At 42.7% G+C, this 26,598-nt stretch overlaps 1 protein-coding gene across 6 annotated transcripts in view; it reads left to right on the forward strand.

Moving 5' to 3' along the window:
- TMEM132D (transmembrane protein 132D) overlaps positions 1-26,598 on the forward strand; it is a 417,065-nt gene that overhangs the window by 156,549 nt on the left and 233,918 nt on the right. For all 6 annotated transcript variants that reach the window (XM_065568628.1, XM_065568629.1, XM_065568627.1 and 3 more), the window contains one exon: positions 21,990-22,136. In XM_065568628.1, coding sequence (XP_065424700.1) covers positions 21,990-22,136 — 147 coding nt within the window. The remainder of the gene's footprint in view (positions 1-21,989; positions 22,137-26,598) is intronic.

Raw genomic sequence — 26,598 nt, forward strand, 5'->3', positions numbered from 1 at the left:
AAGCAATGGGAATTTTTCCATTGATTTCAATGGGGCCAGGCTTTTCCCCTGGGTGAAATCTGGGTGCCCGAAATGAGTAGGCATGTTTGATCATTGAGTGACTTGCCCAAATTTCTGTGGTGAAACCAGGAACATAACCCAGATTCCCTGAGTCCCAGTCCTATTCTTTAGCAGCAAGAAAATCATTAATATGCAGGGGTCTAACTTGTACTGTGTAATCCACTGACACAATAATTGTCTCCTAATTTCAAGGCTTTGTTGACCTTTTTTCAAACTTGAAATTAAAGCAGGTCCAACTTTCAGTGCAAATGGCTCCTTCTTTTTAACTCTGATACAGTCATTTCTCTGCTTAGAGCATTGCAGGTTAACCGTCTTCAGCCATTTTCCCACATACTATGTATATTTCAGTGAAGCAATAAAGAATCTAGCCAATGCCACTTTTTTGCCACAGTAATATTAACACATTTGCAATACCATGGCATACAGTCACCTGGTCCTAACTTTTCTTTTTTTCTCCCAAGAAGAAAGTAACAGGAATTTATGGCATTAGGGTAGCACAGCAAACCTCCTTGTAATCTGGTTCCTGTGGAGTAGAATTGCTTTACTAAGATGCCATTAGCAGAACATTTTGCCATGATTAAACAGCAAAGCAGTAGCTCGAGTGTAGCCAACTTCTGCCTGTATAAGTCAAAAGGTTGGTCCATCCACCTTTTATGCACCCACCTGAGGCTGATAAATCTTCTCTCTCAGTGCTACTGGTTTACTGAAATTTCCCTTTTGAACTTTGGAAGAAAGTTCTGAAGTAACTTACCCTAACTGACCTCAGAGCTTGTTTGGTATCCAAATAATTTTACATTATGTAAAGCAAGAGGAACATTTCTGATATTGTGCTTGAATTAATTCTGAACCTGTTTATACCCAGTGTCACTCCAAGCAGACCATGCAGAGGCGAGTCAGGCAATTTGCACAGGGACAGCAATTTGGAGAGTTGGCACTGAAGAGCTCTTTAAATTCCATGTACAGTGTATGTCATATGACCTAATGGTTTGAGCACTGGGCTGCGACCCAGAAAATCCTGAATTCTCACTGACTCCATTGTAGCCTTGGGCTCAAGTCATTAAAAAAAAACCACTCTTCCTGAAGTTTCCTCTTCTGTAACATGGGGGTAATAATACCTACTTCTCTGAAGTGTTGTGAGAATTAATTAATGTTTGAAGATGAAAAGTCCTATATAGCTATGTTATTAGTTTACTAAACTAATGAATAGCCTCTCAGTGACTTTGAAAGAGATTCTGAAGGTCACCTACTGTAAATTCTACGAAGTCGTGGGACTTAATAGACTCTTTTTTATCCCTTCCTGTGTTTCAATGAGATTTTTACTATACATTTCTATTTTGTCACTCTTTTTCTGCTTCATTTAACAGGCTGTACTTTTAACTAGATAATAATGTGTATTCCTGTGCCAGCGGTGTGTGTTACAGTGTTTGTTACAGCTGTGTTGGTCACAGGATATTAGAGAGCCAAGGTGGGTAATATCTGCTGTTGGACAAACCTGTGTTGGTGAAAAAGAAGATTTCGAGCTACACAGAAAGCTGGTCTCTTTCACTAACAGAAGTCGGTCCAATAAAAGATATTCCCTCACCCACCTTGGCTCTCTCATTTATTTTTTGTTTTAATCAAACCCTTGATCAGCACATTGAGAAAACTGAGGACTTCAGATCATCTCATAGTCAAATTATAAGGAGGCTTGGGAAGAAGCTGTTAGCTCTTCCGTCTGTACAACAGATGACTTGCTGGGTTGCTTGCAGATATGGTAATGCCTCCATTTATATGTCACTACGCTGAGCAGCAAAGAGAGTGACCCACTTTTCTAAACCTCGCTCCAGTAAGTTTTAAACATAGATTGACCCTGCTCTGTGATTCCTCAAGGACAAACTTAATGAACATTTGACACCAGATAATTCATTCTAACGTTATATACCATAGTTATTGCACACCAGCTAAAATGGATAAAACGTGTTAAATGTATTACTCATATTTGATGCTCTCCAATGCCGTCCTTGGCTCTTCTTCCCTTCAGTCCATTTGTTTAGAGCCCGGTGTAGGGCAAGTTAATGAATGTACTATCTTACAGTGCTCCAGTACATGCATGAATATGTATAGTGGCCGTCCTGTCAGAAACACAGAGTCTCCTAGAGGGAAGTTCTTCAAATTAACCTTCACAATGGGCTGTCATATGAAATCGTTTGCTTGTATTTTTGTGAATCATTTTAGTAAATCTCCTCCAGCAGTAACCCCTTGACTCCATGCATATACCTTTGGGGAGAGAAAGTAGTTTATTCAGCGAAACCTAATGATATTTGCCAAACTTTAGGGCTGTTTATAGGCCTGTTGTCCCCCCTAGAATAGTTATCTTCCACCTCTTCTAGAGAGGATGGTTTCCTAAGATAAATGTTGCATGCCAAACTGAGAGTACATGTGGGAAGGCTGCTATCTAGACCACTGCCAGGAATGGAACAAGGGACCTCCAGAATAAAAAGCAAGCACCTCTACCTCTGGAGCTAAAGACCCAGCTTGAAGGCTAGAGATTCACATCCTCTGTGGTTTGGGCACAGAAAGGGACACACCCGTGGGTAATCTGAGCTCTCTTCTCAAATCTAGCCCCTGTGCATCATGGAGCTCCTCCCAGTGACGTGTTCAATATTTCAAGCAAACGGTACCAGATACTGTGCAATTAAACGGATAGCAGGAGTGCATCCCATGGCACCATACGACGGCTTTAACTTCAATGAGATACAGTTGAATTACAAGTTTCCCCATGAGTCTAATAAACTCCTGGTGGACTATAATCCTTAAATTGTGACTGATCTTGCAACTGGGATTACTGAGATATTTACCCCACGGCATCTATTTTTCTAAGTTTGCTTTATATATGAGAAGGAAAAGCGACGTGTCAGAAAAGAGACAGAGACATTTTTCATCAGGCTGTTATCAGCAGCCAACATTCCAGCCAACAGGAAAGAGGTTTTTAATAAAATATATTATGCTTCTTTTTCCATCCCTTCCCCCCACCCCCACCCCCCGCACTGAGAGTGACATTCTTTGCACCACAGAGAGGTGACCGGCTGTTTTTTCTTACTTGAAGGTAAATAGCAATACATTGGAAATCCGTAGCCGTAGTGTTAAGTAGGAAACTTATAAGTGGGTTTTAGTGTTGCAGGAAGGTGCTGGATTGACAGCCCTGGGGGCTGAAATTCTCTGTCAGCCGCAAATCCAGAGACCAGTGAGTCTGGGTCCCTTGCCAGGGTAGATCCTCAGCCGACGATGTGGAGGAACGATCCCGTCCACACAGTGGATGTTACTGTAGCCCAGTGGCTGAAGCAGCAGCCTACTCAGTGTCTTACCTGCGGGAGAGAGGAGAGGAGAGGATAATTAGCAGGGGACCCCCCCACCCCAACCCATACCCCACCACGCTCCTGTCCCAGGTATGCTGTTAGGCGTGGAGCTCACACAGAGCTAGGTCTTGTGCCTCTCACGGAATGTTCATCACAGCATCCAGACCTCCCATCGGGTCCCTTGCCAAGATATCCGGAGCGGGGGCTTGACTGGCATTTTTATTCACACAGCAGGTACAGCCTGGACTATGGACTATGGCCCAGGTTTTCTTGCCATCACACTGCTCCTATGCCACCTTGCTCAGGGAAGGCACCTCGAGGCGTGAGAGACCCACTGCTCCTTCAGCCACTGCCGTCCTCTGACCACAGAAGGCACCATTCAGGGATGATTTCAGATAGTTCAGAAAACAGCTAAACCCATTTCACAAGTCCTGGCCCCTCTCCCCCACCTGGGTGGGTTTGCAGCTGTGAAATAATCGATCTTGATGTTGGCTCGCAGCACAGGAGTCACGTTTCAGTCCGTTTTCTCACAGTAGGGCCTGTGCCAGCAGGGGCCATTGCTTAATTAGTCTCTCTGCCTCAAATTGCCTGGCTTGAACGGCACTTATAGAAATCAGTGGGGACCGGGTGTGACACATGCCGTGCTGCCTTTATTGTGGGCTTGGAACCATTCTTCAAAGGGACCTTTGTATTGAGATCCTGTGTGTGAAATGGCTAGTGGGCTGTTAATTCCAATGCAGTAGAATACATTTCCCGGTTGCCCTGCACCTTGGTTCATCACTTCCACCCCGGCTGATTGGGTGCCAAATGCCTCCAACTCGAAATGGTAACTTTTTACACCCACTTTGCAGAGGTGTAAATGGGACCCTTCGGTGCAGAGCAACAGACTCAGGATGTGTGTTTGTGTGTGTGTGGGAGATACATCTGGAAGTACAGGCTTTCCACACCAATCATTTGAGGGCCTTTCCCCTCCAGCACGCCAATTGGCATCAAAAACATCCTGGGCTGATGGGTGGGTCGAGAGAATTTACTTTCCCTTCTAATAGTGGCTTGCAGACATGCTACCTTCATCTCACAGGCTAAGCAGCAAGGGGCCGGCTCAACGCTTGCAATGAAAACCTCCCAGCAACGTGTGTGATTCCATAGGTGATGGTACTTCGCTGTAGAGCCAGCACTGAACCAGTGTCCCAGAACAATCTCAGGGGCTGTTGTGTTGCAGAATCTTTCAAAATAATCTGTTTAACAAAGGTTAACATCTGACCACAAGGTGTTAAAAATCTTAGTGGGGGGTTCTTTGTTGTTGTTTTTCCTGAAAGATCAGGAATCTTAACCCCGGTGCCCTAGCAAAAAGCCAGCGTTGTGCCAGCTAGAGTTGCCAGACCTCCAGGATTGTCCTGGAGTCTCCAAGAATTAAAGATTACTCTTTAATTAAAGATTATGTCGTGTGATGAAACCACCAGGAATATGCCCAACCAACATTGGCAACCCTAGTGCCAACCTCCCTTCCCTTCCATTCCCCCAGCCATTTCACTGGAATACCTGAGGGGTGCGTTACGGCTTGGCTTATGTGCCTGCACAAGGAACAGAACTGTCTTGCTGTCTTACGGCACTTATTGATTTCTGTCCCTTTGGCGGCGCTTCAGGAGAAGGCTGGGCTCAGAAAGGGGCCATATACTACACCCTGTGAACATCTGTACACTCTGTGCTGGTTCCGGATTTTAGCTGGGCAGTTTCTTAGACAATAATAGTAGATTTAATCCTGTCCCTAAATTAGGGAGTTCTTAAAAAAAAAATCCAAAAGTAGTTGTTGCTACCACATGACAAAATTCATTAACATACTGAGTACTGTGGGTGTGATCCCACCTCACCTGGCCCTTTGTGCTGGATGAAGGGGCTCTAAAAGTCTCAGATCTGGCTGAGAGAGAAGTTTGCCAGTTCAGGAACCCCTTGAAGCCCTGGTATAGGGTAGTCCCGGGAGGCAGCTATAACTTAGGCTCCCGGGGCTGCCCAAATTATGCAGGGGAGTGCTATGGTCCCTGGAGCAGCCCGGTATCAGAAGAGCAGGCAGGTGGCTTACAGCCACTTTAGCCACCTATCCTTCGGGACGGTGAGTTCTGTGCTGCTCCTCTAAGAGTAATCTGCACCTGGCCTGTCCTCGTCGTACGTTATGCCATGCTGGCTCAACTAGCCAGCGAGGAAGGAAAGTGCCCAGATCCAAGGTGTCTAAAAGAAGTGGGTGGCTCTTACTCCGTCGTATTGCCCCACACGGGTGTTTAGTCCAAGTCACAAGCTAGCCCCGTAGCAATCTGCAGTACAAGGTAATGGCCGTGTGAGTACCTGGATTGCTGCATGTTGGCAAAGAGAGCTCGGTGCCAAAGAAGTGCCCAGGTTGATTTTGATATTGTGTGTGTCAAAAACACCCACTATCAACAGCAAAGCCCTCCCCCCCCCCCCCCAACCATTCTGGGTCCCATACTGCCACTCGGCATAGCAGAGGAGTGAATTGATCAGTGGAGATGTAAGGCAAACTATGTACATCCAGCAGGGGCTGGGGTTTTACTGGATCTGAGCAATAACTTAATCCCTAGGTAGACTATTAATTTCCTTCTTAGTACAAACAGATGGATATCCCACGCTGAACAGTAGCGTTATGCTGTGTTGTAAAATCCTTACCATCTAATAGGAGCATGGGGATTCGTCAGTCTGCAACTCACATTTCATATAGACTGAAAAAAGAGGCGAAAGCCATTTCAGTTTCCAATCAGACGATGGTTTAGGCTACGTCTCTGGGTCTCCTCTGTCCCCTGAGGGGCCCCTCCACAATTACCCGTCTTTTGCTCCTTGACCTTCACACTGTTCCATTTGTTGTATCCCTCCCTGGCGTTTCTAATTCCCCCTTTTCAATGTCTTGGGCCCAGACGATATGGCTACTCTTTCTCCACGCTTTTTGTCACAGCAGCTTCTAGTCTGAAGATTTCCTTCTCAGGAGCTAGTGCCTACTGGTGTCAAACATCCCCCTCCCCACTTCAGATTGTCAGAAGTGGTCACTGATCCAATTTTTGGATGCCTGACTTTAGACACTGTTTCAGAAGGGCCGAGTAGCCACGTTTCCAGCTGATGTCAATGGGAGGTGTACGTACTCAACACCTTGGGAAATCAGGTGTACACTGTCTCATGTCAGGGCAAACTGAACTGAGGCAGTGAAAATCAGTGGCTACTTTTGACATTTTGGGGCCTATGTACATTATTGAGGTTGGGCAGAGAAGGTCCCTTTTTGCTGCAGCATTAGCAGGTAGCCACCGCTCAAAGCAAGTTACCAGTCTTGATGGAGCAATGTTCTGATGTGCAATGTTCTTTCTCACCATTCAGTTCACCAGTTTGGAAATTATGGGTACTTCCTTCCCCCACAAGAGGCAACCGCAACCTTCAATCATCTGTGATGCTGATGTCCTTGTCCCAAATTATAATGATGATTTATTATTATTAATTTGTATTGCAGTCATGCCAGTGAGCCCTAGTTGTAGGCCAGGACCCCACTGCGCTAGGCGCTGTCCAAACACAGAACAAAAACCTGGTCCCAGGCACAAAGACCTCACATTGGTGCCTTATGTAGCTTCAAGAAGTTAAACAAGTATAACAGTTTCCAATGGCTGGAAGTGGAAGCTAGACGAATTCAGACTGGAATAAGGGTGTACATTTTTAACATTGAGTAATTGATCATTGGAACAATTTACCAAGGGTTGATCACTGACAGGATTGGATGCTCTAGGTCAAACAGGAATTGTTTTGGGAGAGTTCTATGGCCTGCGTTATGAGAAGGCCAGAGTAGATGATCAAAGTGGTCCTTCTGGCCTTAAAAATCTGTGAATCTATATGAACTACACTAACAATACCTTCTTTATCATTGTAGCAACCTACAATTTTCACTGGTCACATCCCCATACATTTTAACAGAAATGTCCCTTTTTAAACCACGATTAAGAAAAACAATAAAAAAGAAGAATAACAAAGTATAGACAAGCAAGATACAAAGTTCTTTAGAAAAGCAAAGCACAGGGTCCCTACTCCTGATCACCCTAAACCTCGTTAGTGATCTCCTGCACCTACTACTACACAGATGTATTTTCCTTTAGATCAGAGGAAAAAGTCACCGGTGTTGCCATTAATCTTAGAAATAATATCTTCATATGAAACAATTTCTGTCACGTCAGCACGCTGAGCTTTTAACAGTGGCACAAAAGAGCTTTTGCAGTTTTTAAAGATCAATCTCTCTGCAGAACCAAGGGTCATTGCAGTCCATTTATTAAAAAGACTTTGTAGTCCCATGTACCAAAGAAAAATCATATAGCCAATATAGTTCTGGCTCAGTCAATAGCTTATGATTCCATACTATGTTTTATGAAATTTATAACATTTGATCACTTGCATCTAATATGCAGGCACGGCTAAGCCACGTGTGACAAATTCCCACACTGATTCCTGGGCTGCTAACATGCATTGTAAGTTCACATTGGGTTCATTAGCAGATCAGGTAGTATAGTCTAATATATTGGATTAGTTTATGCTGTGATGAGAGACACTTAACTCTCATTCTTTCAGAGATTGAAATGCACAAATAGGATGAGATAGTCCAAGGAACATTGCATGAAATTTTGAGAGGAAATGAGAGGAGGATGCAATTATTAATATTGTTTCTCTTGGGGATTTTTATATATGGAGAAAATTACCAGCTACCTTTATGTCCCTGCAAAATGGTTTTAAGTTGGGAAGCAATCAACAACCAAGATTGTATATAATTCCAAGCAGGGCCCCAAGTTATATCTGCATTTCTGCTTCTCTGGACCACCTGAGCCATCTCTTGTAGCTCTTTTAACTCTGCTACGACAGGCACTGACACTAAGTGCTGTGAGTAGCTACAGGACACGCCATGTGACTTTTCCTCCTCTTCCTGTTTGTACCCTAGATTAGGGACAGAGAATAATGTTGGACTGTGTCATTATTGTATTAATTAACTGCACTCCCTTCGGCATCAGTGGTTGCATTGAGCTGTTAGGGTTGGCCTATGGCAGAACTCCTTCCTGCTGTTAGCTAGGAAATGTTGCTTTTAGGACTACTAGAACAGATGACAGAAAGAATGGTAAAGTACTCCACTATATATCTATCTATCACATATGCTATATATAGAACAACAATTCCTATTGGAATTGCTAAGTGAATACCTGCTTTATGATAATCAAACTCCTTTGGAGTGATCCAGGTGTTTTTTCTTCTCCACTCTGGAATCTCTGTTCTGCATACTTGGTTTCACATGTTCAGCATTACGGTCTTGATCCTGAAAGCCTTCAAGCAGCTTCATGTAAGTCCAATAGAACTACTCATGTGAGTAAGGATTTGCAGAATCAGGCTTTGTATTTGCTGCAAGGATTAAGTTGCATTATATTGAGGTAGAGGTGTAGGAGATAAGGGCCTATTGGAAGTAAAAGGCTAATAGAAATGTTGTTTCAACTGGATACAGTATTCTTCCTCCCTTTGTGGGATTAGCTAAAGTGTAATGTTGCTTCTCTCTGTTAAATATCTGCTATATTCCTCCCTAGAGGTGGCTGCATTTCAGTGGTGGGCGAAGGGATTCTTGTATAGGTATGTGTGGTGTATGCACTGCCCACAACATGCTTTATTAGCTGCAGTGCTCAGAAGTTGCTAGGGAACAGTGTTGACCCATTTTCAGTAATCAGTCTACATTTCTTCTGTTGAGGTCACACTTCTGTTTCATTCGTTGAGTCGTTCCAGACCCTGCTGTAAGGAGTTGTGGATGAAAACCTGGAATAGCACAGGACTAGCCTGCTGAAATTTAAATTAAGCTTCTTAGTAAAGCAGTTTTTTTTATATCACCTCACCGCATTGATCTGTATGTCAAGAGTGTGACTGTGGCCACATACACATTTCCGAGATGTCACTAGGCTAGCGACAGGGATAGATTTCACCTTCTTCTGCTCCCAAAGCACTGGCCCCTATCACTTGAGCTGCACCATTAACTGTAGGACTTTTAGGCCTATGACCCATAATTGAGCAATTCAGATTCTATCCAGTAGAGAGCAGAGTTATACACGTTAGCAAATTTATTCGAATTTTTATAAAATGCCCTGGGGTTCTTTGAGATTAAAAGGTGCTATATAAATGCAAAATGTTGTTGTTATTGTAGCCTGAGACTTAAACCTCTTGCTGTCTTTTAGTAGCAGTCTGTATACAGTTAGTTCATTCTGATCAAGGGAAGGCAGAGGGTCTGCTGTAATGGGGGGCAGGTTTAAAAACAAAACAAAACAGAAAACCAAACACCAAACAAACAGTAGCTGCAACACAGATTTTAGGAGTGGGGAGCTGGGTAGTGAGTGTAAATCCGGTCAATAAGAGTTAAGTCAGTAAGAGGAAATCTGCTAAATGCTGGCAATTAAAGACAGTGTCTCTACCTGATTTCCCATCGTAAATGGAACCTTGAACAGAAGCCTCTGACCCAGATAATTATGCAATACCTTTGGAGAAGGTGTGTTCCGGGGATAGTGCACTGGACTGGGACTCAGGGGACCAACTCTGCCACAGGCTTGCTATGAGAACTTGGGCTAGTCGCTTCAACTCTTTTGGCTTCAGTTTCCCCATCTGTAAAAAGAGCTGAACGCTTCACTCTACACTCACTGCCCAGTCCACAGTCTACATTGCAGCTGCTGGTTTGTTTGTTGTAAAGTGCTTTGAGATCTATGCATGAAAGTACAGTTTGAGGTATTGTTGTTATTCCCAACCCTTCCTAAATCTGAATTGGGTTTTATTAAAATTCCAAGTGGCTGCAGGCTGAATGAGTTTGCTACACAGGATGGTAAACAGCTTTTGCAGCTACTCCACTTTCTTCTTTTACAACAACCTTAGCAAAAAAACTAGTTAAGAATTTGCATCATATTTTTGCATACACGTATGTTTTTAAATCTCTCTTTTTGGCCATAGTCAGAAGCAAACCACAGGGTCCCTAACTTCCTCTAGACCAGCAGGCAGCCCTGTTCATCGCTGGCTCCTGTTTTTATAAATAAACACACTCCTCCGTTCCTTTGAACACACACATATTTTGCTGTCACACTGAATTGTCCAATTATCTGCTGCTGGTTGAAAAAGTGGCATGCAGATGTGACAGGTGATAGTGAGTCACCATTACGGGCACTGCATTTATGAGTGGCCTTTGGATAAACAGAAGATCAATTTCCTCCGCAGTCTGTCCCCTAACTACCAACAGCACAAAGACAGTCACTTCTCTGAAACCACCTGAGTGCTTGCCTCCTAATTCCAGCTGATACATGTCTATTGGCAGGGTCATGCTTTTGTCCTTTAATGAAATAAAACCTCATTAGAGTGTCCCTAGTTTATAACACCCGCACTGCTAATAGCAGTATCTTAGCTAATTCCAGGAATGAGGTTTTGCTTGCTTGTAGCAGCTATGTCTATAATGTGACACTTGTAGGTATAATGCTGCTATTTCCCTGTTCCTCACTGCTCTGCGATCCAGCTTGCCTCAAGTACAGTTAACACGAAGAAGGCAGCAGGAGGATGCTACCAACAGCCATATTGCTACGCAGTGAGACAGCAGAAGCAAAACAGTCTCCTGCCTTTCCTCCTCATATTTGGTGTCCCTACATGTCAGCTGCCAGGACCCTGATGGGATGGCAGAGCTATTCTCATGACTCACACGGTTAGATCACGTTGGTCTCATTAGCTCTAGCACAGGAATATAAGAAGTTGAGAGCTTTGCTAAGACAAAGGAAAACTGGGGAAAGAGACAAGACGTGCTGCAAGGAAAAGCCCTTGGAACAGCCAGTTCAGAAGGCAGCTCAGATTAAGGCTCACATTTGTTGTTAATTAAGAATAAAGGAAAACCCTAGAACGCGCATGAGTTTCGGATAATAACACCTTGTGTGTGGATTGAGAGTAGAGGGATCAAACCTGTTTAAATTTGGAGATAATGTCAGTTTCCATACAACCACCGGAGTAGCCTTATAGCATCGATGTTTACTTAAATGGCACATTAGCAGTAGGGTTGCCACCATCAGGAGCACCTTGTGTGGATTTTCAGAACCTTTTAAGGTTCATGAAAACAGTTTTGGGACACAGTGATGTTGTATCATGATATCCATCCTGGCATGGTGATCTTGTCTTGGTATATCATGCCAGGATGCGGCGACACTGCAGCGTGGCGATGAGTCCTGAGATTACATCACAACATCATAAAGCAACACACTTGTTCATCAGGGCAAACATTTATCAACAATGGGAACCTGAAGGTCCTTGTCCTGCAAGCTTCTGAGAACCCTTAATTTCCACTGAGAACTGGGGCCAAGTTTGTAAGGGTTTATCTAGTAAGTGAATGGAAGTCAGAGTAGCAAACCTTATGATATTTACCTGTTTTGAATCAACTTGTATTCTTCCCCCCGCCTTTTAATCTTCCAGGGGTATTTGGGTTTTACAGTCTAATTTTCATCTTTCAAAACATGCTTTTCATATTAATTTTCTGACTGAACACTACAAAAATAAAATCTAAGCCCCCAAACACATGCAAACACAGAGCCACAAGTAAGACAGACAGTTTTTGCCCAACTCAAGAGACATACATTCCAAAGACATCTATTTTATTTAACTCATGGCATGCACAGTTCATTTTCTGAGGCCTAAATTGGTCTCGTGCCCTTTTACTAATTAAATTTGATTATAAAACCTCTTGGGACTTATTTTTTCTAATATCCCAATTTGAATGGGGTTGTTCAAGTGTCTGGGTGGAATGGTTTTTCCTCCTGAAATGTTAATTAGATAGAGAATATGTTAGGTTTTGAGAAAGCTGCATTGCAAGCCCATAGATAAACAGATTGATTTAATTTTAATCTGCTTTCATGGTGGTGCATAATGATAGCTGGTTTCTGTCTCACAGGGCTGAAAACCACAGACCTTAATAAGAGTTTGTGGGTATATTATACAGCTTTAAATAGCTTATGTTGTGCTAGACCGCTCTCCATAAATTATTCTAACTCCATCAGTATCTATAAGGGATTCCCGATTCTCTTCTGCTGTGGATTTTCAATCAACAAAGCTATTAGTGTAACCTGGAGAAACTTTGTGGCATCTTCTCTGGAAACAACTAGCAACACTGATTTGTACATGAAGTATCCTGGGGGGAGAGGGGGGGGAATCAACTCTGAAAAAGCCAACTCATTGTAACTCAGTCCTGAAGGCCAAATCCCACTATTTTTACTGAGCCAAAGTTGATCTAAAATTAAAGGCCAAAACTTTCCAATCTGGGTTCCTAACATTAGGCTCCTAGATCCTTATTAAGGCTCTGTCCAAAAAGTGACCTGGTTTTCAGAAGTGCTGTAGCTTCCATTGTGTTTGGGACATTCCAGTTTTATTTGTTCAAAGGCGTGCTGCATGGAGGCAGCCCTGCATTCCTATGGAAAGACCCTCAAATATGAAGGGCAGTTCCTAATAAGAAAATCCTCTCTTTGGGGATTTCACTTCTCAGAGGCTCATCTATCCTGCATCTATCCTGACCCACACAGCTTTTGTGCTTCTTAAGGGCCATCTTTAAAATGCAAATAAATCCAAAATCTCATTGTGAAACTCACTGAAAATGGTGGCGCTCTACCTGGAAGACATGTTTTTGCATGATTTCTATGCAAAGGCATACATCTGTGTGAGGACCATGTTCTGCTCTGAATTAGCTCCACACAAGCAAAATCATGGGGGTAAATCAGGCAGAATGTATCCTTAAGAAGGTAGAAAGATCCCATCACCGTATTGTTTAGATGTTATACATGTAATTAAAAGTACAAATACCAAGAGAACGACACACTTTCCAACCACGTCTCATTGCATTATTGATTTGCACTGGATAATTTGATCAGTTCTGTCTATGGTAGAAATACAGCCAGTCTAGTCTGCTGCCATCAATATTAGGAAAAGGCTTGTGCAAAGAGAGAGGTGTTCAAAGACGCCTTCTGTGGTAGAGGGCCACCCTTCGGGAATATCCCAGATTCAGAGAGGCTCACCCCTAGACCTAGCAGTCATGGTGAGGGAACAGGTGGTCCTTTACCTAGGTAGGCCCTAGTCCTGTGAAGGCTTTAACTATTAGGAGCAGCACCTGATCGCAGATAAAGAAGTTCCCCCCACCCCAAGGAGGGGTTCACGAGACTTTTGAGAAACCTTTAGTGTGTGTTTAGAGACTTTAAAGGAACCTGCACCCCATCACTTTCCCTCTTGTTTCTGATTTCATTGTGAACCTTTCACTTGGCTTTGTCCTGGACCCACCTACGCTGTCTGTTTGGCACTCTTTTCCATCTCAACGCAATCTAATTGTTTGCTAGGTTTCTTGTTATCCAGAGGTCTTGCTCGATGGTGCGGTCTCAGCTCTGTTACTGTAAAATAAAAAAATCCAACTAGAGAAACTCTTTCTGATTGTTTAAGTGGTGCTGATGTAAAGACACATATTTTCATGAGTGGTCTCCAGGCAATCTGGTTGTGTTTCAGGTTAAACACATTATAATGCATTTGAATAAGTCCTTTATGTACAAGCATCCGTAGGTGCTAGCACATCCAGTGCAAGATAAGAAATTGTTTATTGCTGGGTAAACAGCTCAAGATTCGAGAGAAGGCAGCATTCATAAGCTATGTTTTTCACCTTGATTTTAAATCATCTCTGGACCTGTTGGGGAGAAACAAGAGCACAGGGATAACTGGTAAGGGTGTGAAGACTTATGGCAAGGAATAAGTATATCTCTGCTCATGTGCCTGAAAAGATCCCTGGGGCCTGATTCTGAGAATTGCTCCGCAACCTTCAGAATCAAGTGCTGGGGAAGAAGAGATGCCTCCCAGAAAAATGCAGGGTATGAAATGTGAGCATGCAGATGTCATAGTGGCATGCACTGGGATACGATGACTTCATCAGGGCGACATGCATTTGACCTCTACTGGATGCATAATGGAGAGGATGATTTCATCTGGTTCCCTGCGTGTGCTTGGGTATGATGATGCCTTACAAACTGCATTAGATATGGAGCTGCACTTACCTCCCTGTTATTAGCAGTGTTCCCTATGCTTAGCCAGTAGAGCAGTGTTTCTCCGGATATCTTGTTACGTGAACGGCTTTGTAAGAGAGCGTCCATCTCGTGCTCCAACCTCCCCATGTTGTATCCCGTCCCTCGCTGCTTGGTTCTCAAGCTGTTTAATTAGCATTATACCTAGGCGGGCTCTGCTGAGCACTTGATGACCCAGGGGCCAAAGTCTGAGATTTGCTGCTCCAGACCACACAGCCTCTTTAAACGGAGACTTAATAGAGCACCAAAAAAAATCTATAGTAAGAGTCACCCTGCTTTAGTGGGCGGGATAGACTAGCTAGGGCTTTTCCATCTCTAGGATCGTTCAGGGCTAGAGCAAGAAATGATACTATTTGAAAGGGAAAAAAGGCTAGTACTAGCAGCACTCTCAGCATCTCCTCCCCCATGGCCACCATCCTGCAGTAAGTCATTTAGTATGTCACTTGGCAGGTGTTAGACCCCGGATGCTCTCAAGGTGGCTTCCGGGGGGCATTTAGCTGGTAGCTCAAGTTGCTACTTTCCTCCACTCTCAACCGTGACTATCCGAAGCTTTCAGTTTGCTAACACAGCCCTTCCTTTTAGCTGGGTCAAAACCCCCACCCTTTTCCCATTCACATCTAGCCTGTTGGGTGCTTCCAATGGACCATTCGAACTGATATCGTCCACTGGCTTGGCCATTCAGACTGCTGGGCGTTAAAAACCTGAATGGACTGGTAAAGGCCTCTCACCCACGTGCCTCCAGCTGTCACTGCGCAGGAGGGGAATGCCAGGGACACAACGAGTGTCACCTCTTGGAGTCAGATACTGCTTTGGACAGTTCGGTACGACATCCTGGAACTGTCTGAGCAATAAAAAGTACAACAGACAAAAAACCAGACCCCTCGAATCCTTTATTAAATGGTTATGACTACCCAAGGATGGGTTCACGGGACTGTTGAGAAACCTTAGTGTGTGTTTAGAGACTTTAAAGGAACCGGCAACCCATCACTTTTCCAAAGGCACAAAGGGCGAGTAGGCACCCACTGCAAGTCAGTGGGAGTTGGGTACCTTGTGCTTTTGAAAATCTACCCGCACCCTACCCACCCCGACACACATTTGTCCATTGCACTGTAACAGCCACGCCGAACGAGGTGATAGCTCGTGGAAGCATAAGCTCTCTCTAAATGGGGAAACTTTCCTGGAAAAGTTTTCTACGGCTTTCCCTTGAGCACCTGGAGTAATCGAAAACCGAATCAATTTCACGGATTTGAAACATCTTTTTTTTAGAAATGTTTTGGTGGGGTTTTTTGCAGGGGGAGGAGAGCGAGCAGTAGCATGACATTGGTGTGTTGCAGGCAGAATCCCTTCAGGGGTCACGGACAGGACAGTCCTGGCCAGAGTCAGAATATCTGCCATTCCTTTAAGCACAACGTGTCGTTGATCTCCCTTTACTGGTCGTGGAGAGTGAATTCTCTCTTTTTTTGCTTCCCCTTGGTGTTCCAGACCCAATGCTGGGTTGACATTGTACCAGGGCACTTCGCAGCACTCATGCTGTACCACTGTTATTTTTCACCAGCCAGCTGTTCCATTTTATACAACACTTAAGTAACAATTTCACAGCCATTACCAGCTTGCGGTAATGACACCGGCTGAAAGCTAAGTGCTAACTGGTTGTAAACTACAAAGAAAACTGGGAGATGTTAAGACAGACACTTTGATAAATGAAAAGGGGCAGCTCCTGCATTTTAATTGCATGATTTGAAGCCTCTTTTTATCACTGGAGTAAACATGGTGTTTAGTGGGTCATGAGATGGAATTGGGAAATCACTGTCTTTATGCGCTTCGGAAAACGTGTTTGGTTTCAGGTGTGATGTATCAATTCAGAGAGTTCCCTCTGTACCACCTTCCTCTCTTGCCTTGCACCCTGCCAGAGCACTGACAGGTTTTCAGTGGGTGAATTCTCCCAAGTGCATTGCTTATGTGGACTAATTTGTGAAGAAGATGGTAAGCTCCACCGAGGTCTCATAGCTGCAGACCAGGAGTAAATAACATGCTGCAGTGTATATAAAGCAAACAATGATGCAAACCATAGAAAAATATATGGATAGATGGCAGGCACTTTTCTTCACTGAATGGTTATAACATGCAGAGCTGAGGAGCAGGGGATTTCTTTGGCTGGTCGATTGGGCTCGCTCTCTCTCTCTTTCGATTCCTCCCCCCGTATATTAGTAAAACCTGTTGTGCAGTTGTTTCCATTTTCACATATTAAAGCTAGTTGGAAAATGCTAATTACATAAGGAATTTTGAAAAACCTCTTATTTGTTAATTTTTCACAGAAATATATTGGTTTTTCAATCATTTTTTTTTAAACGGTGAGGAGTGGGGAGCCAAGAGCCTGGGGGGTGGGGGGGAGGGAGAGAGAGCCAGGAGCCTCTGGGCAGTACCAGCACTCTCCCTGGGGAGCCTCTAGGTAGCAGTGGGGAGCTGGGAGCCGGGTCACAGCCCAGTTCGGAGCAGGGAGCTTGGGCAGCAGTTGGGCTGGGAGCGGGTAGCCCAGGGGGCAGCTGGGCTCTAGCTGGAGCCCTTCCCCCCGTCCCTCGATGACAGCCTGACTTCCTTGTCAATTTCACGGTTCCAGCATGGAGCCATGAAATTGACAGGAATGACAGCCAACAGCCAGTGTAACTACCGCAGTGTCTATACATATTCTGCGTTGCCCTAACTACACCAACATAAGCCCTATGCCTCTCGTGGAGGTGGAGTTATGATGTCAGAGTAGTAGGGCACTTACATCACCGGGAGCAAGGCTGTAGTGTAGACACTGATATAATTAGGTCGACGTAAGCTGCTTTACATTGACCTAACTCTGTAGTGTAGACCAAGCTTATGAAGTCTGCAGTGAGTGACTAAATGTGCTTGTCATGTGGTCCCTAACTCTGTCCTCTGCTCGACATGCTGAGAACTGTGAGTCAATGTGGAGAATGAAGGAGATATCTGTACTGTTTTTAAAATAGATCATATTGACCTCAGTTTAATTGCTTGATCTTATTCTGCCCGTATGCATGGAGTTAAATCAAAGGAAGATGTTAGGGGTAAACAAACAAGAAATGAAATAATGAGATAAAATACCAAGGAAACTATCAAGTATCCTTAAGAGAACAAGGGGGGAAATACCTACCTGCCTATTTCTAGCCAGGTTAAGAGGCTTATTTTTCCAAGGTCACAGCCAGAGATCAAAGCGACACTAAACTGTTTAAGGCTCCTGCTTAGAGAGGAAGGAGTGGGGAGTTGGCAGCAGCTGTTAGAGGTGAGTCTCTGACAGAGGGTTCATCTTCACTGCACAGTTCATCTGGGCTTTTTCCCAGGTATTGGCAAAAGCTCACCTACCATCCACACAGACAAACCTCTGGTCGTCATTTTAACTCAGGCTGTAAGCTATCTATTTTGCAATGAGGATGCGGGCAAAATTTCTTGAGTGCTGATAGTGCTCCAATGCCATCCCATGATTTCCTCTGATAGACAGACAAGTTCTCCCGCAATGGACTGGGAAAATATCCTAGAGCATCTCAGCTCAAAGAACTATAGGAAAACGCCCCCAGATGCACCTGATGAGTGCAGAAACAGAGATGACACCGTAACATGGGCTGAGCTTTGCAGTGGGGATGCTCACACCTGGGCTAGACCCCGTTGCCAATCATCCAGGTTAACAAAGCAGTTTAGACACACCATCGTGAGAGAATGTGGCAGTGCAGTGTGTTTTTCCCAGCCCAGAAGTAGGGGGCCTGGGTTGAATGGAACTTACCAAAAACTTCAAGGAAGGGATAAAGTGTAGGTGAGAACAGATGGGCATAAGCTTTTGTTGTTTTGACCGTTTCTCTGCTTTTTATGTATCTGTGGGTGAAATAAACAATATGTTTGTTTTTGAAGAAGTTGTTTTGGGGTCATATCAACCACAGTGGGTCACAGGCTCCCAGAGAGAAGTTTTCTTGCAGGTGTCAAATACTTTTGGGCCTGTTGTATTACAGGGGGCTGCAACCCAGAGGTCCAGTCTCAAAGTGGTTGAACTGTGGTTTTTTTCCCCTGAGAGAGAGGCAGGAATTGGTGCCTGTGGGGTGCACTCAAGAAGGGCTGCAAAGGGGTCTAAAACACAGCTTGCCTTGTAACCAGGGCAGTCAGACACAAATAAAAAACAAAGATTTGGAAGAAGTAAATTGAAGCCTGACAACAGTCATATAAAAACTTCAAGTACCTTCAGTTTTAGGTCTGTTTGTTGACAAACAATGTACCTTTTGTTGGCATTAACCCAATCTCTTCCAGGTCACTCCTTTGTAATTAAGTGTGAGTGCCAAGGTAAATCGGGTGAAGAGAATTCTGCAGTGCAATATTGGCAAACAAAATACTAAGACACCCCTGAGAAAATGAATGAAACTGACTTTTGTTGGAGTAAAAGCTTTGGTGGTAATTACAGGAGCATGTATAACTGACTGCACTAAAAAGAGCTAGTAACCTCTAATTCTGTAGAAAACAGCAATCTAGTTCTATTATTGTTTTCAGTAAAATTAAAGGTTTAGGGCTTGTAATAGATGACTAAATTAGACCTTATCAAAACCCTTTTAAAGAAATTCTCATCCTTAGGCTGCAATTACTCCGGGAAGGCATGCAAGAACCTGTGTTTGTTTTGAAACATCAAAAGTGAATGTCAAGGGTAAAGGAGCTCACGTCGTCTGTATGTTTGTGTGTCCATCCTGCTGCTTTGCTACACCACACCATCTCTTAAAGAAATGCAGCTAGAAGATAACAAAGGAGAGAGATAGTGGTTGCATCTGTTTTTTTTGTTACTTTTAAAATTGTTTTCATATGGAAACAGAAGATTCCTTCTAAGTTTGTGGCCACTTCTTTAGCAAAACTGAGACATTGGGTCCGATTTTCATTTACACTAAGGTATCTTTGCACAGTTTTGGCAGTGCAGAGCACAATTTACACTACTAAGGTGATATAAAGGGGCTCGGTGGCACATTCAGATTGCAAAGACATTTTGTTCCACACTTCCTGATGCTGAAAGGTTTGGTTCTGCAGTTGCATTTTCTTTAATTCTAACTAGTTTCTCTAATTACATGAATGAAAACGTATTTGTCCTAGACCTAGAGTCAATCAAATATCCTTTCTTTGTACACTAACTGTGAGACACACTCATAATTCACAGAGAAATGTCTGTGTGTTTTATTTGTGTGTGTACATATATACATTCTCTCTCTCTCTCTCTCTCTCTCACACACACACACACACACACACACACACACACACACACACACACACACACACACACACATATTGGACCTGATTTTCTGTTTGCATGCATTTTGGGTGGTCAGTTACACCAGTGAACAGTGGATGTAAAATGCTACTATTGTGCTAGAGAGGAAAGATGGCCTGGCCAATAGTTAAGGTACTAGCCTAGGATGTGGGAGACCTGGGTTCAAACCCCTGCACCACCACAGAGTTTCTGTGTGACCTCAGACAAGTTATTTAGCATTTCTGTGCATTAGTTTCCCAAATGCAAAATGGGGTAAACAGCACTTCCTTGCCTCACTATGGTAATGGGGTGTATGTGCACATATAGGTGCCTTATATAGATTCATACCCATTTTGTACTGGTGTCAATGACTATGCTAGGAGTGGGGCAGCAATGATACAGACCAGTTTTCCAGTACGCGTGCCTTCACAGAGTGTCCTAATCCCCCACTGGCATGCTATAATTAGCAGTACTCTTTAAGTGACCACGCTGGAAAGCTGCACCAGGAGTGCGTATGGCAGTGTGAATGTGTGAATTCGTAGTCAGAGCTGCCTGATCCTGAGAGGTGCTGAGCGCCCACAACGCTCAATGAAATCATTTAGGCCCAGATCATGCACGACATTTGGGCCTTACGTTAGTTCTCACCTGTGGGACAGAAAGTAGGCAGAGCAGCTACAGAAATTTCCCATCACTACAGTCATTGAGACTAGCTGGAGTTGAAGACTGGCATCAGTTTCCATCCACCTTCTTGTTTTTCTTTCTCTGGCCCACTCTCTCTAGTAAACCTGCCCGGACTGCAAGTTAATTTCCCAAGCTGTGATCAGGCCATTGGTCCGTCTTCCTGAGGGATCTTTATAACTGGGAAATGAATGGACATTGCATCCTGCGTATGGTGCAGCATATTGTGAAATTGGCATAGGAGACTCTGAGCACAAATTATCTGGTCTTCACATCATCATTCCTACTGATGAGCTAAGGAAATTGCTAAATAGTAATAGCTACCATTGTGCTATCAGAAGAATAAAATAGCTAACACCTATAGCATCCACTTTTTAGAAGGAATCCCATGTCCTTTTTTAATCTGTTCTTAAAAGATTCCATAGGAAATCTTGTAGAGCGGCAGAGCCAGTCATGCTTTCTACCATTAGTGACACCTCCATGCTTGCAAAATGTATCCCTCACATTCTTTTTGTTTTCTTAATTAAGGACTTGCCAGCGTGCTGAATGCATTTTGCATATGAGATTTTTAGCAAATGTAATTAAACTGGCATCTCGTGACATCTCGTGTGTTGGGATATTTGACCACAATGTTTTTTATTTAAAAAAAAATCTTTGAAAGCTAAAATATAACATCACTGGAAACTCCCAATTCACCAGCATGAAATAAAGCTGGAGTAAAAAGGGACAATGCCAATGTGGCTTAGTGCACCCATTTAGATGATTTTGTGGGCAGGGGGAAAGGAGAGAGAATTAGGGGTTACAAAATCAGAAATTAAAAAGCAAAAGAAAGAAAACCGATTACTAAATTAATTATTTTCGCTGCAGCACTGGTAACCTCAAATCAGCTGCTTTGGGCTAGTGCATGAGAACAAGGAAGTGTGTCTCGGTCTCTCTTTCTAGCCTAGTCTTTCTAGTCTTAACCACTCCCATCACCATCTTGCAAACAAGCCACAATCTTGCAAACAAGTACATGCATAATTTTGTGTACTTACTTACCTTTGTGCATGTAAGTAGTCCCATTGAAACCGGACAACCCATGTGTGTAAAGATAAGCATGTGCCTAAGAGTTTGCAGGATCAGGGCCTGTAGAACCAATGAGGGCCAAAAGTATAATTGAGTAGCCTAGTTTCACTGTCAAAATGACATGGAGAAAGTAGTATAAATATCATCAAGAAGTATAAATGGTGAAAAAGTCTAGTAGAACTTTAAAATTCTTCTGGTTTTAGCGATCTAATGTATTATGGGAAGAAAATGTGAACACAGATCTATTTACCATTATATCAATAACATTATTATCTTGACACTGTTCCTTTAAACTATGGGGAGGTTTAATTCCATTATACCTTTACCTCCTACCAATGTGGTCCATCTGTAATGAGCTGTAGCATCTCCAGAGGACCAGTAATGAGAAAAAAATGAAGATCCATGTAACAGCTTGGAAATGAAATTCTGTATCTAATTGTTGACATATCCTCTTGTTCCTCTTAGGGCAAAGGTGAAGAAAGGTGTGAATATTTTCAGTGTAAGAGCCAGCAGCCCGTACTTATGGGACATTAGAGAGAGCGTGGATTATACTGGGAAATATGCACCAGCTGTCATCGTTTGTCAGAGGAAATCTGCTACCTCGGAAAACAGGTAGGTCATTTCCAATAGTTGTACATTTTATAAATGAGATAATTTTGCTCTTTTAAAAGCAGATGTATCTGCTTTGCTATGGTATTAATAAAACTTTTATTATAGTTTCTAAATACACATAGTAAATGTATCAATGGAAAAACTAATGCTGTCTTTAGTTTATAATGCTCTGTTTACTGGACCGTATGTACTCTAAATCTATTTTGAGTGCCTAAATGAAATGAAAACTACCAGGGAATCTTCATTTAACAATGTTTAAAAGGACTTGCCTCGTCTCTTTGAATTTAGTTCAGCCAGGTTGTTTAGTCTTTTAAAATTATTTGCTTCCAAACAGGTCAGGCATTATATTAGTGGCTTGTTAATTACAGTCTTCAATATGTATCCTTAGCTTTTGAGAAGGAACTAAGAAACACCTACCAGGCTTCAACCCATGTTCTTGTTAGTGAATTTTTAATCCACATTTAGAGAAGTGACATTCAGATCTTAAATTCACATGATGTAATAACTTAGGTAGGACACTGACTCCAAAAACAATATTTGATTAGCAGTTGTTCCAGTTTCTAATCACAGTTGAGTGTTTTTAAGAATAAATGGTTGATACCTTTTGGTTTCATTTAATTCACTGTTCCTGGGAAAGCGTGGGGAGGGGAGAGCATGTTGATAACGAGCTAACTGGCTAAAGATTTGTTATATTATTGTTACTATTAAACTGGCATCATGAAGAGGGAGGTCAAATTCTGCAGTGATTTACCTGCATTGAAATGTACTGGGTTTGCACAGGATGCAAGATTTGGCCCCTTTTAATTGAAAACCTCTTACCTCTAGATACACAGGAAACTAAGGGCTGGGCCACACTAAGCCCCCAGTTCGAACTAAGATACGCAACTTCAGCTATGTGAATAACGTAGCTGAAGTCGAAGTATCTTAGTTGGCAGGCAGGCTCCCCTGTCAACTCCGCCTACTCCTCTCGCAGAGCAGGATTACCGGTGTCGACGGCGAGCACTTCCGGGATCGATTTATCGCGTCTAGACAAGACGCGATAAATCGATCCCAGAAGATCGGTTGCTTGCCGCCGAACCAGCGGTTAAGTATAGACGTACCCTCAGTGGCTCTGGAATATAGAAAGGAGGGGAAGGGGGACTTCCTTTACTTTCCAGACATAAATCTGTTCCCCCCCCGCACACACACACACACTAGAATTCAATTTCAAAATCCCCCTCGATATGGTATCCTCCACTTCCCCCCCCAAACCATATATCATCTCATAGCTGGCTGAATTTTAGTGGCTAGGGAAGGAATCTATATATATGCCCAGGGTCACAGCCTTTTCCTCAATAAAAGAAGAGAAAGATTATTAAAAGTCCTGAGTCAAAGCTCACTGAAGTCAATGAGAGTGGGCTTTGGATCAGGCCCAAAGCAATTATCTAACACCATCTTCCCTTCCATTTTTTGTGGCTGTGTTCTGCAGTGCGGCGCAGCATTTCCCTTCTCCTCTTTCAGTAATGGTAAAATGTAGTGTGATATCAAGGGTGGAACAAATTTTGGCTACTTATTCCATTTCAATATTCTCCTAAGCCGAAGCATTCAGTGGCTGCCCTTAAAATGTGCCAGTTTCCATTAGATCATTACATAAGGTTAACCAGCAATTGAAGTATGTTGCCTATCCTTCCACATGCTGACTATAGGGAATGACTTAGTAGTACTGCAAATATGGTAGTAATGTGATTTAGGCTCCAGTCTTGCAGTAAGCTCTGCATGAGCAGACCCCTGTATCCCAGCAGAGCACCATTATTATCAAGTCTCTGCCCATGTAGAGTTCATTGCTGGTTTGGGGCCTTAGTTAGCTAAGGCAGGTGAGAACAAAGATTAATTTTAAAAATAATAAATTAATGGAGATATCCTATCTCCTAGAACCGGCATTGAGTCCAGCCCCCTGCCTTCACTAGCAGGACCAAGTACTGATTTTGCCCCAGATCCCTAAGTGGCCCCCTCAAGGATTGAGCTTACAACCTTGGGTTTAGCAGGCCAATGCACAAACCACTGAGCTATCCCTCCCTAGTCAGGCTTTTAGATTGACTAGGCGATATCCATGCCAGGTCCTCAAAGGTTCTGGACCCATGTTGCTTATTGTAAAAATTTAACTCAGTATCTATTTTGAATTTAATTAAAACACTTACAAAATCAAGAAAACATATCACCAAAGCTAAGCTACTACTACTACTAAACTAAAAATGGAGCATTACAACAATCAAATCAAGATCAAATTAGTCTCAGTATTGGATTAGAATTACACCTTCAAATTAGCTGAGTGATCAAATGAATGCTAAAAATAATCAATTCTTATAAATTGTAAAGCGGATTCTAAGAAGATGATTGTCCACTTGTTTTTAACTAAAGAATTTTACCAAATTTATCAGATCTATCATTTAAATGGTTAAGTATCTTAATACTGAAATCAAATTATTACCTAATGTCTGGACCACAACTTTACAGCCAGGGCCGGCTCCAGGGTTTTGGCCGCCCCACGCAGCCAAAAAAAAAAAAAGCCGCGATCGCAATCGTGATCTGCAGTGGCAATTCGGCGGGAGGTCCTTCATTCCGAGCAGGAGTGAAGGACCGTCCGCCAAATTGCCACCGAACAGCTGGACGTGCCGCCCCTCTCCGAAGTGGCCGCCCCAAGCACCTGCTTGGTAAGCTGGTGCCTGGAGCCGGCCCTGTTTACAGCTAATTAAAGCTTCCTTGTTAAACTTAATTTCTTGTGTGGTGGCTAAAACTTCTCTTCCCTTCCCTGCAACACAGATACTACAATACAGACCTCAATGGAACACTGCCCTGAGATTTCTAGTACTTTGTGCTCATTGTTGAGCGAGAGAGTTTTGCCACTTGTGCTTTTGGGGCATAATCTTTCATCACTGAAGGAATTCTGGATTTACATTGCTGCAACAGGTCAGACTGGAAGTCTGTGGTGGAGCAGAGATTTGGATTCAGGTCTCCTGAGTTCCAAGCATTCTTTTTTCTTCTGGCAGTCATGTTTAGGGAAGCAGAAATGCTTAGCTTCAAGTTGCTATAGGGCAACTCTAAACTGTAAAAAGTTTTTGCAGCCCACTATGTGCTCAGACACAGAGTTTTTCATGTTTGTTTGGGCAGATAATATATGATGAATAATGAAACAGAAACCCAAAAGAGAAACCGAAGGTGGCACAACTTGATGCTTCAATCAATTTTAAGTGTTTCCCAAGTTAAAGCATCTCTGAGTCACTGATTCATTCAAAGAGAAAGTTATTTCTATAAGCTTTTTTGTGTGTGTGTGGTTTAGGTGGAAATGGAGGGAATTTAAATAGAGGTAAGGACTGTACAGATGTTACAGGTATTAAACTCATCTACTAATCATAGACGTCATGATTTAGTTTGTTATAAATTTACACTTGTATGAGGGTGAATGTGAAGATTCGAGGAGGGGGGACCTTATGGTTGTGTCTCCATAAATCTGGAACGTTGTCACCAGCCTGTAATAAACAGGGCACTGAAAACGTCAAATGATATTTGACATCTGTGCTTAATTAGTTATTCTGACACAGACTCATAATATTTGCTGTTAATATTCATTCAAAAACATCCTGCTGGCTGTGATAATATTTATATGTTAATCCTGTTATGATAAGCTTTTAGTGCCAAAACCTCTTGAAACAAAATGACTGATATATTTCAAAACTTATATAAAGAAATTTTCAGGCATCCCGGTTAAGTTAGTCACTTGCACAAGTATCTCCTTAATCCGTGAAATTACACCTGTCACAGTAAGTTAGCTTTATTAACACTATTTCCTGATCCATGTAAAATGATCAGGATCACAAAAGCATTGAATCTCAAGTTAATTAACATTGCCACCTTTGCATTCATGTGATCAGATCTCTGATTTTTAAGAGTAATTAAACAATATGTAAATAGAGACTGAAGAATTTCTAAAAGAACTCCAGAAGCAAACAACTTGATAACAGAGTTCAATATTTAACTGTTATCCATTCTGCATATTTAGCACCATTAAACATGCAAAGAGGAATTATTTGCCAATAAGAGCTCTCTTCCTCCCCATTATAATGCTTGATTTTACTCCTAAGAGTGAGTGGCAAAACAGACATGAGAGATATTTAATAAGGAAATCAACATGCTGAATAAGGCATTCCTAATATTTTAAATTTCATTTACATATTAACCAGCATAGTGACAAAAAGAAGTTTTCAAAAGTAAAACAAAGTCCAGAGTTTTCGTGACTATAGAAAGTCAGATAGAATAAAACAAAAATAAATGGGTATGATTGAATGGGATATCACGGTACTGTCTGGATGAGTTTATTTCCTCCAATCTAGGTAATGGTAAGGACAGGCCCATGTGACCTTGGATCACTCACTTAATCTCTCTGTGCCTCAGTTCCCCATCTGTAAAATGGGGAAGACAGCAACTC

Source organism: Chrysemys picta, chromosome 15 (assembly GCF_011386835.1).
Source record: "Chrysemys picta bellii isolate R12L10 chromosome 15, ASM1138683v2, whole genome shotgun sequence".
Taxonomy (NCBI): domain Eukaryota; kingdom Metazoa; phylum Chordata; order Testudines; family Emydidae; genus Chrysemys; species Chrysemys picta.